The 16457-nt window shown below is 43.4% G+C and overlaps 1 protein-coding gene across 1 annotated transcript in view; it reads left to right on the top strand.

The window, feature by feature from the left end:
• The window catches only part of ppp1r16b (protein phosphatase 1, regulatory subunit 16B), a 269179-nt gene that overhangs the window by 213362 nt on the left and 39360 nt on the right, over positions 1-16457 (top strand). The window contains exons 4-5 of the mRNA XM_084316669.1: positions 6818-6963; positions 7517-7620. Of these exons, the coding sequence (XP_084172795.1) occupies positions 6818-6963; positions 7517-7620 (250 nt within the window). The remainder of the gene's footprint in view (positions 1-6817; positions 6964-7516; positions 7621-16457) is intronic.

Here is a 16457-nt window from a genome sequence, read left to right on the forward strand (position 1 = left end):
CCGTCTGCGGTCACTCGCCTGCAAAGGGTCCTTTGATCTTTGTCAGCAAGCGATAACGAGGTGACATGTTGTTCTACTCTACTGACTGTTGTGCTCTGCCCATGTGGGGCACAATCATGAGACGTAGACAGCTAGCATACTAGCTAGTTTGCAGTAGGCTACTTAGCTTCCTTGCTCTGTATACGGTCGCTCTGACATCAGTCGTCACACGTCATGAAGACCTTTCAGGGCTGTACGCTAAGCTTTTTCACTAGGGGCACACTTGCCCCTAAATGAGAAATTTAGGGGCAAAAAATATTTTTTAGAGGCACATTTTTAAATAACAATTTACCATTATTTATATCGATTGTTTTTGATTTAAAAAAAAATGATTTTATATAAAATTTTTTTAATAAAATATATATATTATATAATCATACTTGTAGTTGTATTATCTGTGAGACATCGCCACCACGCAACAAGTCTAAATGCTTGCTATATGCAACCAGCTCCACTGTCTGTGTGTACTGAGTAGCCTCCAGCTACGGCCAGGATTCTCCGGAGCTGCAGCTGGGCCCTATACTGTAGCCTCCAGCTACGGCCAGGATTCTCCGGCGCTGCAGCTGGTCCCTATTGACTATATTCAGCGTGCCCTCAGCTCGAATACGCATCGACTCAGTGTTATAAGACATTGATATCAGGACGGAGCTATCTGAACTATTTAGTTTAATGGGACGTTTCGTTTTGAACAGTAAGCTAACGCAAGCTATCATGCACTACTAGACTTACTGGAGCATTTGTTGATAGCTATCAGTAGCTAGCCGGCTGGCAGGCTCACCGAGGTCCCAGTGTTTACAACAGCCACGGGTGCGAGAGGGCTGGAGGAGGAGCAGACGCCGCAGCTCTCTCCGTGTGTCTGAGTTCAGTTCAGTTCGGCTCACTATAGGAGGTGGAACGCGTCGAAAATATTAAGCAATACTAACTTTACTTTTCTTCATAGCTAAATCAGACAGTCAGCCAGTCTATCAGAGTGAGTGCTCAGTCGATTGTTCCCGCTGATCATACCTGCTGAGTGCTCACTGCTCAGCTCGCGTGAGTGACGTCATCGCGTCATCACACGCCTTGGATAATTTAGGAGTGAAATGCGAATCCAAGGCTTGAAAGCACTACTCGCAAGCCCGCCCCCAGATAATATTTACCAATCGCAACGGCCAATTAAAGGGGCAATTCGCGACGATATCATCGCAGTGTACAGCCCTGCCTTTGAGCGGCTGGTCCTGCAGCACCTCAAGCCCCTGGTGAGTGACTCCCTGGACCCTGTACAGTTTGCTTACCAGGCAAACATTTGTGTGGAGGATGCCATCACCTACATCCTCCCCAGGGTACCGTGCTGTCACCCTTCTTGTTTACCCTCTACACCTCCGACTTCGTGGATGTCCAACTCAACGTCAGCAAGACAAAGGAGCTGGTGATGGACTACCGCAGAGGCAGGAAGGGTCCCCCTTCTTCCATAATCCTCGGAGGAGAGGAGGTAGAGATGGTGGAGTCCTACAAGTTTCTTGGAGTTCACTTGAACAAAAAACTGGACTGGTCGGACAAAACTGAGGCCCTCTACAGGAAGGGACAGAGCAGGCTGTTCTTCCTGAGGAGACTCAGGTCGTTTGACGTGTGCAAACGACTGCTGCTATTTTTCTACCAGTCGGTTGTAGCCAGCATCCTCTTTTTTGCTGTGGTGTGCTGGGGGGTCAACATCAGCTCGAGGGACTCCAACAAGCTGAACAAGCTGGTGAAGAAGGCTAGCTCAGTAGTGGGTGGTGAGCTGCATTATCTAGAGGTGGTGGCTGAGAGGAGGATGAGGAAAAAGCTAGAAGCCATCCTGGAGAACCCCTCCCACCCCCTCTATGAGGAGCTAGCCAGAATGAAGAGCACGTTCAGCTAGGGCTGGGCGATAAAACGATAACGATAATTATCGCGATATATTTTAATAATCGATATCAATCGATAATAAAAAAATATCAATAAAAAAACATTTTTTTTTTCATTTTTTTTTCTTCTTTTGGACCTGCAACAGGGCAGTTTTAAAACCAGATACAGTGGACAGACTTGTCTTTCTTGCCTGCAAATTAAAGTAATGGCTTTGCTTGTCCAAATGACAATACTGACCAAATTGAGATTTATTTTTTTCTTGTCCATTTATTTTGTTTGCTTTCTCATTTAAAATACAGTTTGAAACCGTCTGTACACAGTAGGCTATGTGTGCTAGCAGAGCTAGTCTCCAGTCACGGTGCACATGTCAGGGCTGTACAGTGCGAAGAGGTTATTGCAAATTGCCCCTATATACTGTGGTAGGGCTGCAACGACGTCGATATAAAAAAATCGTCGACGAGGAATTGTTGCGTCGATTAGTCATACATTTTTCTTTTATTATTATATATATATATACAGGGAGCGAAATTAACTTTTTGACTCACCGGCCAGTGGCGGGTAGATGGGAAGAATCTACCCGCCAAGCATATTTCTTACCCGCCAACTTTTTTTTGATACAAATTTTTTTTATTATTATTTTATATAGATTTTTTTTTTAATAAAATATATATATTATATAATCATACTTGTGATTGTGTTATCTGCGAGACATCGCCACCTCGATGTCTGCAAACAGCTCCAGCAAGGATTCTCCGGGGTGCAGCTGGACCCTAAACGCTACATTCAGCATGCAAAAGAATTCTCCGGCGCTGCACCTGGACCCTAGTCAGCAGCCCTCACTCATGCGATGTAAACCAGGGACTCGAATACGCATGTTGTTGTTGTAGGACATTGATGCCAAGAGCTATCTGTAGCTACTGCTGGATGGCGTTGGGACAACGCCTCAGTGAACTATTTAGTTTACTGCGACATTTCGTAGTGACTAGTTACCTAGCCAACGGAGGTATTATGCACTGGACTATTGCTGGAGGATTTGTTGATGTCGGGAGCTATCCGTAGCTAGCCGGCTGGATAACGTTACACAATGCCTCGTGTATTAAACTAAGTGAATAGTTGACTGGGTCATTTTGTAACGGTAGCTAACGTTATCTCACAAAGGTCCCACACTGACTAGACTAACGTCACAGTGAGGCAATAGCCTCTGTTTGCATGCAGGCATTAGCAGCAGCAGCAGTGCTAACTAACGTCACGGTGACTCGGAGGCAATAGCCTCTGTTTACATGCAGGCATACAGAAACAGGTGGGGAGGGGCTAGCAGCAGTGCGTGGTGCGCGCTTCATGTCGGCTGAGACAGCGAGTGAGAACTCCGCTAAAGAATTGGATCATGATTTTCGGTTTTCACATGACTATTTGATAGCCCGTCACACGGCGCTCAGACGTCTCAGTGGGAGGCGCCAAACGTAAAAACTGAGCGCAAATGGCGGGTGGCGCTCTCTAGTTTCGGTCCCTGTATATATATATATATATATATATATATATATATATATATATATATATATATATTATTTTTTAATTTTTTTGCACTACCTATCTTTGTGAAAGTGGCTTCTCAGCTCTGGTCCAGCCAGCTGAAGACTTCTTAGCTTAACATAACAGACCGACAGTAAGTTTGGGGGAACTAATGGGATAACTGGGGATGTTGTTTGGTCCTGACAAGAGTCTCAAAGCAACTCTGAGGTCATGCTCAATGTCCAATCTGTTCCTCTGCTCTGTCTTCAGCTGGACCAGAGCTGAGAAGCCACTTTCACAAAGATAGGTAATGCAAAAAAAATAAAAAAATTATATTTTTTTTATTTTTTTTTATTTTATATAATTGTTTTTCGATTAGTCGACTAATCGAAAAAATAATCGACAGATTAGTCGACTACCAAAATAGTCATTAGTTGCAGCCCTACTGTATGGCCTGTGCGAGTGGAGACAAATATTTGGGCACACCTTTGCGAGTACGGATTTCAACCCTCTCATTCGCATTTCACTCCTTTTTTCCCGAGGAATTTAAACGTCGCAAATCTTGTTGGCCGTTTTCTATATCTTCCCTCCCTCTGTCTCTCTCCGTCTGCCAGATCAGGAGCGGGGCTGTTTTAGTTACACACTAAAGCGCTCACACTCACACATGCATACGGGTACTTGATAGGTAATGTCCGCGCTGAAGCAGAGCAGAGCGGAGAAAATGAAACGTTCGGAAAGGCTATCGTTAGATAGCGCGACCCGTGTAACGTTAAGTAGCTTGTGTTCCGCGGGGAAAGACCGTTCATCACTGCATACAACTTGGTTTAATCCAAATATCCATTCAGAAACATTGTATTATGAAATAATTCTGGGATGTCTGTCTGACTATCTCCCTGCCTTGTTTGGTGCAAGTTCAGCTGACACTGTTGACACGCCCACTACGCAAAGCGTGTTCGCGCACACACACACACTGCTCCGGTCATGCGTCCACTCAACTCATGGAAAATACAGCAGCAGGCTATTGTTCTAAATGTATCTCTACTAATAAAATGGAGTATTGAACCGTTTTTAACAGCTGAGTATTGGGTGGGACATTCTGATTTAAGAACTTCTAAATAAAATAGAAAGTCCCAAAATAGTTAATTTATCTGACTGCTTGTATTAATTGATCAAAAAGTAGCCATGTGCAGTAATATAGTTATATAAAATAATAATAAGGCAATGTCGATTCTGTTCTTAAAAAAAAGAATTCTTGCAAAATAATCAAAGAGAACCGATAAGAGTATTGATAAAGTACCGAACCGTTAAGCAGTATCAATAAGAGTAGTAGTATCGATAAAATCCTAACGATACCCATCCCTAATGAACACTGTTAATACACTGTTATCAATGAAAGAAGAAATGTTTGCAGCTGTGGTAATACTTCAGTTGGTTCATTATAAAAGATACAGACCTGAAAACAAAAGCACTTAAAAGGACCACAGTAATGAGGCAGGAGGAACATATTTTTTTGCACTATAATGGTAAAATTTGTATTTAAAAAAGTGCCCCTAGTGAAAAAGCTTAGCGTACAGCATGTGCGGTGGTTAGTCCACCAAGCAGAGGCTGTGGCTGCTAGCCACAGCCAGCAGAGAAGCCGGTTTACTTTAGCTTTCAAACCAGCTGCAGCGTGTGAGGGGCTGTAACACTAAAGATGGTGGCAATGACAAAGAATTATTTTGTAATACTTATAACAATATCGATATCGAGTGATATAACATTATCATATCGTTATCGTGATATCATTTTTGGCCATATCGCCCCCCAGCCCTACGTTCAGCCAAAGACTCTCTAACTTGTTTCAAATGACAATATATACCTCTGTGAATATTATTGCACGGATCGGAATACGGTGCGCAATGATATTTTGACAGTGATATGCGAGTGGAGAAGCCCCATCCCTGTGCGCCGGTCGTGAGGTTGTGTGTAAATGCTCCCTCTCTCTCTCCGCCTACTCCACGCTGTCTGCGTCGTACAGGCCTGCCTCCGCCTACTCCACTCTGTCCGCGTCGTACAGGCCTGCCTCCGCCTACTCCACTCTGTCCGCGTCGTACAGGCCTGCCTCCGCCTACTCCACTCTGTCCGCGTCGTACAGGCCTGCCTCCGCCTACTCCACTCTGTCCGCGTCGTACAGGCCTGCCTCCGCCTACTCCACTCTGTCCGCGTCGTACAGGCCTGCCTCCGCCTACTCCACTCTGTCCGCGTCTCCCATTTGCCTCCGCCCCGTCTCCCATTTGCTTTGTTTTCCTCCTCGTCTCAAACCACCGTTGTTTCTGTGACACTGCGGTCCCACTGCGTTCACTCCCATTAGGCCCCTGATGGAGGAAGCAGCTGGTGGTGCCACCGTCTGCTCCCGGGCCGGTTGTCCGGGGAAAATGTCTCCTCCCTCCCCGCCCGCTTAATCACACCCAGTCTCAGCTGGAAAATACTTTAGTTATTTGTCTCCCTGAAGATCCGTCTCGTTCTCTCTTTCTCTGTCTGTCTTTCTCTCTTTCTCTCTCTCACTCTCTCACTCTATCTCTCTCTCTCTTTCTCTCTGTCTGTGCTGGTATGTGTTTGTGTCTGTGGGTGTGAGTCAGAGCATGGATGCATAGTTACACGTGTGCTGCCTGCAATGTGTGTCTCCGATATTGCCGCGCATCAGTTCAGCCCACGCACTGGGCTAGAAGTCAGGAAGACGGAGGCCTCCAGAGTCACTTAATGTATTCCGGACAATATGCTGCGGAACACGCTGTCGAGAGAACAAAGGTCATAAAGACTACAGCGGCTCCACGTCTCGTCTCTCCTTCCTCGCTGTGACTCCGATGTCTCTTTCCACACAGGCGCCCTGATTTACATCGTGTAAGGTGTCGAAAAAAGTGCTCAGTCTCAATATCATCATCATTATAACGCTGAGTTATAACAGCATCACAATCTCTATTCATGCATTTCTGCGCTCACAAACATTGTATGCGTCTGTTGAAAAGCTTACAGTCTCATCTCGGTCTCACAGACTGTCAGCTTCTCTATCAGTCCCCCACCACGTGTGCTGTCCATTACCCAGCTGCTCCTAGCGAGTGAGCTGAACATTAAAACTCCAAACATTCATCTGAACAGGCCTGCAAATGTCAAATCTCCCCCTCTATTTCTTTCTCTCTCTTTCACTCTCCCACTGCCATCTCTACATCCCTCCATTGCCCCCTCCCCATCTCTCTCTCCCTCCCTCCCCCTTTCTCCTCTCCCCTACCACCTTTCTCTCCATCTTTCCCCTGCCTCCCTCCTGTGTCTTTATTTGCTGTTTCATCAGAGAACACACAATCCAAGTTTCAGTGAACATTTTAAAAACCTCAAGACTCTCCCCCCCACCTCCCCTGTGTCCATGCAGTGTTGTATAGATAACTATGAAGAGATGGTGAAGATCTTGCTGGGTCGTGGAGCCAGTGTGAACGCCCAGGATAATGAGCTGTGGACTCCGCTGCATGCTGCTGCGACCTGCGGCCACGCGGGCCTGGTCAAGATACTCATCACACAGTAAGATAATACTGTACATAATGTATTACACACACGCAAGCATGCACACACAAACACATGCGCACACACACACACACATGCACACTCACACACATGCACACACACACACACACCTATCCGTACCTATCCGTTGACGTTTGCGACGATTGGCAAGCAAACAAAGTCATTAGAAGCAATAATTAATTATCCAGGTTGAAATGTACTTAGTGAAACCAGTGCATTATGTAGGCCTGTGTGTTTAGAGAAGCTGACAAGGCAGAGAGAAATGAATTGTCCATTAGCGCTGCATTTATCCTAGACTTGTCATTACCGACTCTTAGCAGTACGTACATTTGTTTGTTTGCACAGCCTCGTGCCTTTTTATTTATGCATAGGTGGCTAATGGCAAATTCACACTATAGCAATTATCTTTAACCAAAATTGCTCTTCCAGATTATTTTCAATATTGGGATAGTCAAAGGCACCATATCATTATTTCTCAATATTCCATATGACTGTTGTGTCCATGTTTTGTACTCTGATCCTTCTCTATTTCTCTGTTTCTCTCTTCCAGTGAAGCAGACCTGCTAGCGGTCAACTCTGACGGCAACATGCCCTATGACCTTTGTGAGGACGACCCAACACTGGATATCATAGAGACGGCTATGGCCAACAAAGGTAGAATATTCATAAGAAAAAAAGAAAGAAAAAGATACCTTTGTTTTCAGGTTCTACTCACAGAGGAAAAGGCACATGGGTTTTCTGGCTACTTCATGTTTATCCCTTTCACTACCACACTACCAAATTGTTAAAGGGGACATGTCTTGCTATTCCTTTCACTATTTGGGCAACTTTACACAATTCCTGTGAGTCTATGGAACACATCTGTAAAGTTTTTTCAAAACAATTAATTGTTTTGTATTTCTAATCAAGTACTCTAAAGCACCATTTTTCCACTTCAAGATTTCAAGCTGATTTGGGCTGGGCTTGAGTGACAGTCACCCACAGTCTGCACTGCCAGACAGAGTTCAAGTTTCTTTAATAGTTGTCATACAGAAGTACAGAATACTTTTATACAAAATGCTTCTTACTGTTACGCTCCAGAGACTGTGCTAGACAAGATAAGTATGAAATAAAATAGTATAGCATGTAAAATAGAAGTAGAAATAGAGGTCACAGTGTTCAGTATAGACATATGTACAATGTTCGATGCAGAATAGAAGTAACTGAGTTACCATACAATATACAATATACTATGCAATGTACTAATATACAATACTATATAGTGCAGAGCAGAAATGGGATGAGGTACAATTTAGGTACAATTTACAGTAAGGTGTACGAGTTGTAGTGCAAATCCTTTACCAATAAATATAAAGTGTAAAGTGTGTTTAGGTGATCTAAAGTGTGGAGAGTGGGTGCTGCAGTGTGTTGTTTGTTTAAGTGAGTGTGTGCGTGTGGGTGTGTGTGCTGTGTGCATTTGATGGTTGTTGCATAGTGTTTATTGTTCGTTGAGCAGCCTGATGGCCTGGGGATAGAGAGATTGAAGGGGATACTAATTAATTTCGCCGCAGGGGGGCATAATCCCATGGGACAATGCATTGGTAACTTGTTTCAAATGACAATATATACCTCTGTGAATATTATTGCACGGATCGGAATACGGTGCGCTAGGGCTGGGCGATAAAACGATAACGATAACTATCGCGATAAATTATTTCCTCGAAAATAAACATGAAACGTGGTCGCAAAGTTTCGATATATCGATTTTCCAAGCTTGGCTCCGTTCAGCCTCGGCTCAGCACACTCACTAACAACAACCAACCTTACGTGATGACGTGCTACGCACAACAGCTAACAACCAATCAGTGAAGGAGATGGCCGAGATCGACGGAGACCCGGAAGGAGACCCAGAGCGGTAGGACTCACTCTCAACAACAAGGCTTGCTAGGCTAATTAGCTTGCACGGCGTTGTTTTATATATTTACGTGCCGAGTATGTGTGTGTGGTGAATTCTGAGGCCACGTTTATAGTAGTGGGGGTATACAGTGGTAGTCGTTTCAATATATTGTGGCGGAAGAGAGTATTTTAGTGTGATATTTAGCACATTGTCATGGAATACACCGCGTAGAAGCAACAGGCTGGCTAGGTTAACTAGCTTGCACGGCACTGTTTTATATATTTACGTGCCGAGTATGTGTGTGTTTTGAATTCTGAGGCCACGTTTATAATAGTGTGGGAGTGGACGTCGTTTCAATATATTGTGGCGGAAGAGAGTATTTTAGTGTCATATTTATTGTCATGAGATACTCCGCTTGTCGGCTAACTGCTAACGTGCGAGGACTGATGACGACATCAACTCGACTTGAGACATTCGCAGCAGCATATTAGAAGTTAATTAAACTTGACAGACATTATATCGACGATAATTATCAATATCGAATTATATGAAAATAATTTTATAATTTTATCGCGATAACGTTTTTGGTCATATCGCCCAGCCCTACGGTGCGCAATGATATTTTGACAGTGATATGCGAGTGGAGAAGCCCCATCCCCGTGCGCCGGTCGTGAGGTTGTGTGTTGTGTGTAAATGCTCCCTCTCTCTCTCTCTCTCTCTCTCTCTCTCTCTCTCTCTCTCTCTCTCTCTCTCTCTCTCTCTCTTTCTCCCTCTCTCTCACTCGCTCATTCTCTGCTGTCTCTGTTGCACCCACGCACGTCAACCCGTTTGAGGAAGTAATTCCACTCACTCTGTTGTTGAGCGAATTGTGTGCCTTATTCACGTCAGCAAAACAGTCAAATCAGAATGGCTTAGTTGAGTGAGGGAGGATCTCGTGAACTCGAGACTAGACTGATGAGCCAAAATGAAAATTAGAGAAACAGACCCCATTGATACAAACCCCCATTGCTAGAAAACAATGATAAACACTGGAAAAGACAATTTATAAGACAGGGGACCTTTAACCCTTTCACTGTGACAGTACAGAAGGTTAACCCTTTCACTGCCACATGACAACGGGTTAACCCTTTCACTGCCACACGACAAAGTGTTAACCCTTTCACAACCACACTACAGAAGGTTAACCCTTTCACTACCACACTACAGAAGGTTAACCCTTTCACTTCGAAGCTTCGTTCGATGGGCATGGGATTCGAATATGAAAATAAAATTTGAATATAAAAAAAATAAAAATATAATTATGTATCTTAACATTTTTTAATTTTTTTGCTAAATCAACTCTGCCTCTCTTTGTTAACTACAACAAGCAATGCTGTTTGTTATTTAAGATGAGGTCGGACTCGGCACTGACAGATTTGTGTTCATTGTGCTGCTTTTATAAAGCCTCAAATGACGGCTTACAATATTTCATGAAAGTGTTTCGTTTGTCTAAGATTTAAAAAGGTTTCAAATTTACAGCACTGACAAAGTTGAACAAAGTGCTGTACAAGTCCCACAACATAAAAAAAATATATAATAATAATAATAATTATATATATATATATATATATTTATTTTATTTTTTTCCCCCGAAGCTTCGAATTAAAATCGAATCTCGGCCCTGAAGCTTCGAATTCCAAAAAATATTCGAAGGTCAGCCCTAGTAGTGGTAGTGAAAGGGTTATGTCAAAAAACAGACGTTTCAATCTCCCCTGATGACGAGCCGTTGACTGAAACATAGGTGTGTAGGCAAACCTCGCTAACCCACACCCCTCCAAAGTTATTATGTGAACTGGTTCTGATGAAGGAAACACATTAAAATTCCAGAATAGCACTTCTTTCATGCCTCACACACACACATTGCAAAACATCCTGCATGATGATCATTTGCATTTGAAATGACTAGAAGTGCATACATCAGCAAGGAAGTTTTAACTGATGGCTTGCAGTGAATAGAATTCATATTTAATTCATTATGCCTATTAGTTAGTCAGGTCCGTTTTGGATGTTTTGGATTGAGATTAATGAGACTCTCACTGTGTTCCTATATGAAGTAGAGAGAAAACCCAACAGGGACAGTGTGATCAGCAGTTCTTGTATCTCCATCATTATTTTGACCAGGGTCTGGTCTCCTAAAAGCACTTGAGAATTAAATGGGGCACTTTACCAAAAAGCAACGTTGATTTATTTTGCACATAATCTCATAAATATCCCAAGGCACAATTATTATTATGTGTTTTGCACACATTCATTTAGTTTGGCAGTTATTGCGAGTTAATGAGTTTGAATATGGCCACCAGTGATGAATCCTTGTGTTAATTACAGCTCAATGAAATTATGTAGATGAAAACAAGGAGATAAGGATTGCAATAGGGATTGCTATTTTCTTCATCTACATCATTTTATTTAATTAATCATCACCAAATTTGGTACAGGTAATCTCTGGATCAAGCCGAAAGAAGTTTATTTGTTAGATTTTTGATATTCCATACAGTGTTGCTATTAGCTGCGCTATTGCAACCACATTTTCTGGAGGTATCATGTCTGAGTGACCATGACAAATGTGGTGCCATTTGACCTATAGGTGGCACATAAATTGAAATAGCCGTAATGCTCCTGACTGTCCGCATATCGTGAGAACCGTTCATCTGACTTGGTGGATGTATTGCTGAGGGCCCAAGTAAGTGCAGTGTTGAGTGTGAAGTGGATTGGATCTGCGGTTATTGAGAATCCTGCAAGTTACGAACAGGGCACACATTATGTACAGGCGTGCACTCCAGACGGGCATGTTTCGAATACGATGCTGCAAGCAGCACTTCCGGGGGCCAGGCAATCGCCCGGTTCTGAACTGGCACACATTCCCAATGGGCACGCGCTCCCAACTGCAACACTTTGAATTCTACAACCAGAGGAGAGCTGTAGGCCTATAATTACCAAACTAGTGGTGTTCAACACACAAAACATGGGCCAACAACACATAGCAGGACGTTTAATCCAACAGCAGTAAGACAAACCCAAGGATAGATATGAGGCCGCTGCAGGAGCTGTGCCCGCCACAGTAGCAGATTTCTGTGGAACTAAACGACAGGGTTGTGACCTCTGAGAACACAGGATGTCCAGGGGAGCTCTGTGATTGACACCTCAGGGAGCCCTGTGATATCCACAGCTATGAAAACCTCACACTCCCTACGGGACGCAGATGGACATACTGTTTTTATTCAGGCTGTGGCTCTGTAAGCAGGTACAGTAGAATGAATGAATGAAAACTTTATTTAACAGATTGCAGAATGGGTACAATACAGTACGGCTCAATACACACAATTGTTAAGGGGATGCAGACCTGAGAAAGACGTTTGTCTTGTTTCCATCAGGGTCCCCCATTTTCAATTCATATAGACATTTATGACATACACAACATACATGACATTTATGGCATAGGGACATATAGGTATTTAGTACTGATACATTTGTGACATAAACGGTATTCAAATATACAGTACTGTTACCCCTAGATCCTGACAGAGTATATACATATGATGGGGAGGGGACTGTACATTAGGAGGGGGTGGGTGGGTGGAAGAGAAATATACATACGGCGGGGAGGGAATATATACATGCGGTGGGGAGGAGACTGTCTATTAGGAGGTGGTGGGGGTTTTGGGCATTTACGGTGGCCAGTTTCGAATTGCAGCCTCACGTAGGTGCTCTTTAAGAGCGGTTTTGAATGTGGGTAGGGATTCACATTCCTTTACAGCTTTGGGTAGGGCGTTCCACATTGATGTGGCATAATTGCGAAACGTGTTTAGTCCCTTGTTTGAGCCGAATCTGGGTTTAACATGATTTGTTGAGCTTCCTCTGGTGTAGTGGTTGTGGTATTCACTGACCTTTGGGAAGTATTTTGACATGTACATGGGTACCTTAGTCGTATAGTGTATCTTGTAGACCAGGCCCATTGCAAGTTGCTGTACTCTGTCGTCTACTCTAAGCCATCCTAGGTTGTCAAAGTGGGCAGGGGTGAGGTGGGTTCTGGGGGTAAGGTCAAGTAGTAGTCTGACCAGTTTGTTTTGTGATGTTTGTAATTTTGTTTTAAGCGCCTTTGAGGTGCTTTGGTACCATGAGGTGCACGCATAGTCGTAGTACCCTTGAATGAGTGCTCCTGCCAGAGTCTTCAGGGTATTCTTGTTTACCAGAGAGGAGATCCGGTACAAGAATCTAGTTCGTTGGTTGACTTTTTTTATTACATTGGATGCCATTTTGTCACAGGAAAGATTTGCCTCTAGGATGGAACCCAGGTAGGTAATTTCGTCTTTCCTTGTGACAATATTTTCACCCACTGCAACTGAGAAGCCGTCGGTCTTGCTGAGTTTGTTATTTGAACCGAAGAGAATGGACTCTGTTTTGCCCATGTGTAATGATAGTTTGTTATCAGCGAGCCATATGCAGATTTTGCCTAGTTCCGAGCTGAGGTTTTTTTTAGAGCGTGGTGGTGGTGGTGGTGGGGGAGAAAGAGAGATGAGAGAGAGCGACAGAGTGACATGGAGAGAGAGAGAGACACAGAGCCAACATGAGAGAGTCTCATTAGTAGTGTAAATATGAGGATCTAAATTCAACGGTTGGTATTCTGTGCTGTCTTCCATGGTACTTCATGCCCAGTGAGGTGGCAAAACGAAAGATATCCCCTTCCGAGTAAAGCAGGATAAACACAGATACCTGTGTTTTAACTCTGTAAATAGGACGAGAGAGAGAGATCCAGATCACTTTGTAGTGGGCATTGGGATTGGCAGTCAATTCGGCAGCCATCAGCAAGTCATTGGGTCTCATTCCCGAAATTTTTTCCAAAGATATATTCTGGAAGACTTATCTTGGAACCACTGAGACATAATCTATGACAAGTACACTCTGAGTCCTGAACGTGCTGGAGATATGTCTTAAGTGGCTGAAACGGTCGCAGAAATTATATGATCTGATATCTGCTTGGAGAATGGCATTCTGTCGTAAACTCCAAAGCGCGTTCCCGTTCAGCTCATTTGCATACAAAACACCGCCTCCATAGTTCCTTATAAGGCAACTGGTGACGCAGCTGTGTGAAATGGAATGGCGGAAGTGCTTTGCGAGCCGCGTGATTACGAAACCTAGCGTCAGTCAGTGCCAATCAGAGAGCGTCTCCGAGAAATGCGGCTAGGTTTCGTAATCACGCTTGCGCCCATCAAAACTAGATTCGATTAATGTATTGGCATCATATACAGCTCGCGGTACACACCTGCCGCAGCGCGCACACACACAGACACACACACACGCGCGCGCGCGCAGTACTGTATATGAATGAATGAATGACATATAATATATATAGCCTACGGCGGGCGTAATGAATGAACGCAGTATGGCTTATTATTCCATAAGCATAGGCTACTGTTCATTCGTAGGCGCACACAAGACTTGTTATGGAATATTAATGCAGTCTATTTCCACTTTAGTTCTTATTTATTTATCCACTGTCATTTCAGTGTTGGTGTATAGGCTATATAGTGTATTTCAATATACGTTTAATTGATTAATGATATATTCGAAGGAATGCAGGTTTATAGCTATATCAACCCCCTCCAATGTACAGTAAATGACCAAGTATGGTTTTGTCAATATTCCAATGTACAGTTTTGCTTGTACAGTGTAAGTCTATCCCTCACCCATCCCTACCCAACCTCCTCCAACAGTTTCTACGTCAAATGTACTCTCTTTTCTGGACTCTTTTTGTATCACAAACAGTACTGTATTTGCAAATCTGGTATGTCATAAATGTATAGATGTAGCAGTACTGTATCTGTGTCATGTGTGATGTTATGATGAATTGAAAATGGGGGACCCTGATGTAAACAAGATGAAATTCTTTCTCTGGTCTGCATCCCCTTATGTAATTGAGCTGTACTGTACTGTACCCATTCTGCAATCTGTTAATAAAGTTTTCAATCAATCAATCAAACAAAGGTCTGTCCCATTGTATACCAATCAATGGGATACATTGCATGTTGACCTGCATTCTTTCAAATGTATATAATTAATCATTAAAACAGATGTGTAACAAATAAGAAATACAAATTCCACAGAAGGCATTCAATTATTATTATTTTCAATCATTTCACAATAATTGCATAATTGTGTTTGAATATCTGAGTAATTATTTGTCCAAAATAGCTGGTTCAGATATGGTTAATCCAGCTGCCCTGTGATCAGATGAATCCATATTATTTATTTTTCCGACATCAAATTCGTAATTTCTTATCGTACAAATATTGTCATATTTATTTTAATTATGATTAAGTAATTAATTCCAAGGAGGCCTGTAGCGTTGACGTGAAGGAATCACTATGAGAACACAGTCTGTCAAGTTATAATAACATTTTAAATTAGTCAATCAATCATGAGATTTGATCGTGGGCTGAGAGCATATTTAAGTGTGCTCCTCAGCACTCTTAGATCTGCTCTCAAATAAGATCTCAGGAACATTTGAAGACTCCCACTCCCAGCCCTAATATGCCTAATATGTCTAATCGAAAGATGGCGCCGCTACGACCGGCTGCCTGTCTGTGCGCTCCGTCGAGACTGTGCATACTTTTGTTAATATTTATAGTTTTAAGAGTTTTGTCTGTACCAACAGTAGGTGCATTTAATGTGTATGACCGTCAGTCACTTATAGACATTGGATTACGGGAAACTTACCGACTGGATTACTCTCTGGATCAGCTCTCTGAACCGCAACAATGGCCCGTTGAGATCTTGAGGACATCAGGACCGGATCTCGCCCCCAGGGACAAAGGACCCAGACGGCGAGGAAAGAGAGCTGGAGTCCGTAACAGGCTGAGAACCAGGCGGCACAGGACACCACTACCCAGTATATTGCTAGCCAATGTACAATCAATAGACAATAAACTAGACGACATCCGAGCAAGGATTCAATTCCAGAGAGACGTTAGGGACTGTAACGTTCTCTGCTTCATCGAGACGTGGCTGGCGCCAGAAGTCCCAGACCACGCCATCCAACCGGCCGATCATTTCTTCATTCACCGCAAGGATAGAACAGCAGAATCCGGTAAACAACGTGGAGGAGGTATTGCCTTCATGTTGAACAAAAATTGGAGTGACCCAACTAACGTGAAGGAATTATCCAACCACTGCTCCCCAGAACTGGAATATATAACCATCAAGTGTCGTCCTTTCTTCCTCCCGAGGGAGTTAACGGCGATCGTCCTGGTCGGAGTGTATATTCCACCGCAAGCTGAAGCCAGCAACAAGGTTGCGCTCTCCAGACTACACGACGAGGTAAATAGAATCCAAGAGGCGAATGTTAACGCCGCCATTTTAGTTCTGGGAGATTTCAATAGCGCCAATCTGAGAAAGGTATTGCCCGACTTCTATCAGCATGTGACTTGCAACACCAGAGGCGGTAACATCCTAGATCACTGTTACACGCAATTTAAAGGTGGCTACAAGGCTCATTCTGATAGTGGCTTCGGTAAGTCAGATCACGCATCAATTTTTCTTACACCGAAGTACAGACAGAGAATTAAAAGTACTCCCGTAG

The sequence above is a fragment of the Notolepis coatsorum genome (genome assembly GCF_963971535.1).
Source record: "Notolepis coatsorum genome assembly, chromosome: 6".
NCBI classification, from domain to species: Eukaryota; Metazoa; Chordata; class Actinopteri; order Aulopiformes; family Paralepididae; genus Notolepis; species Notolepis coatsorum.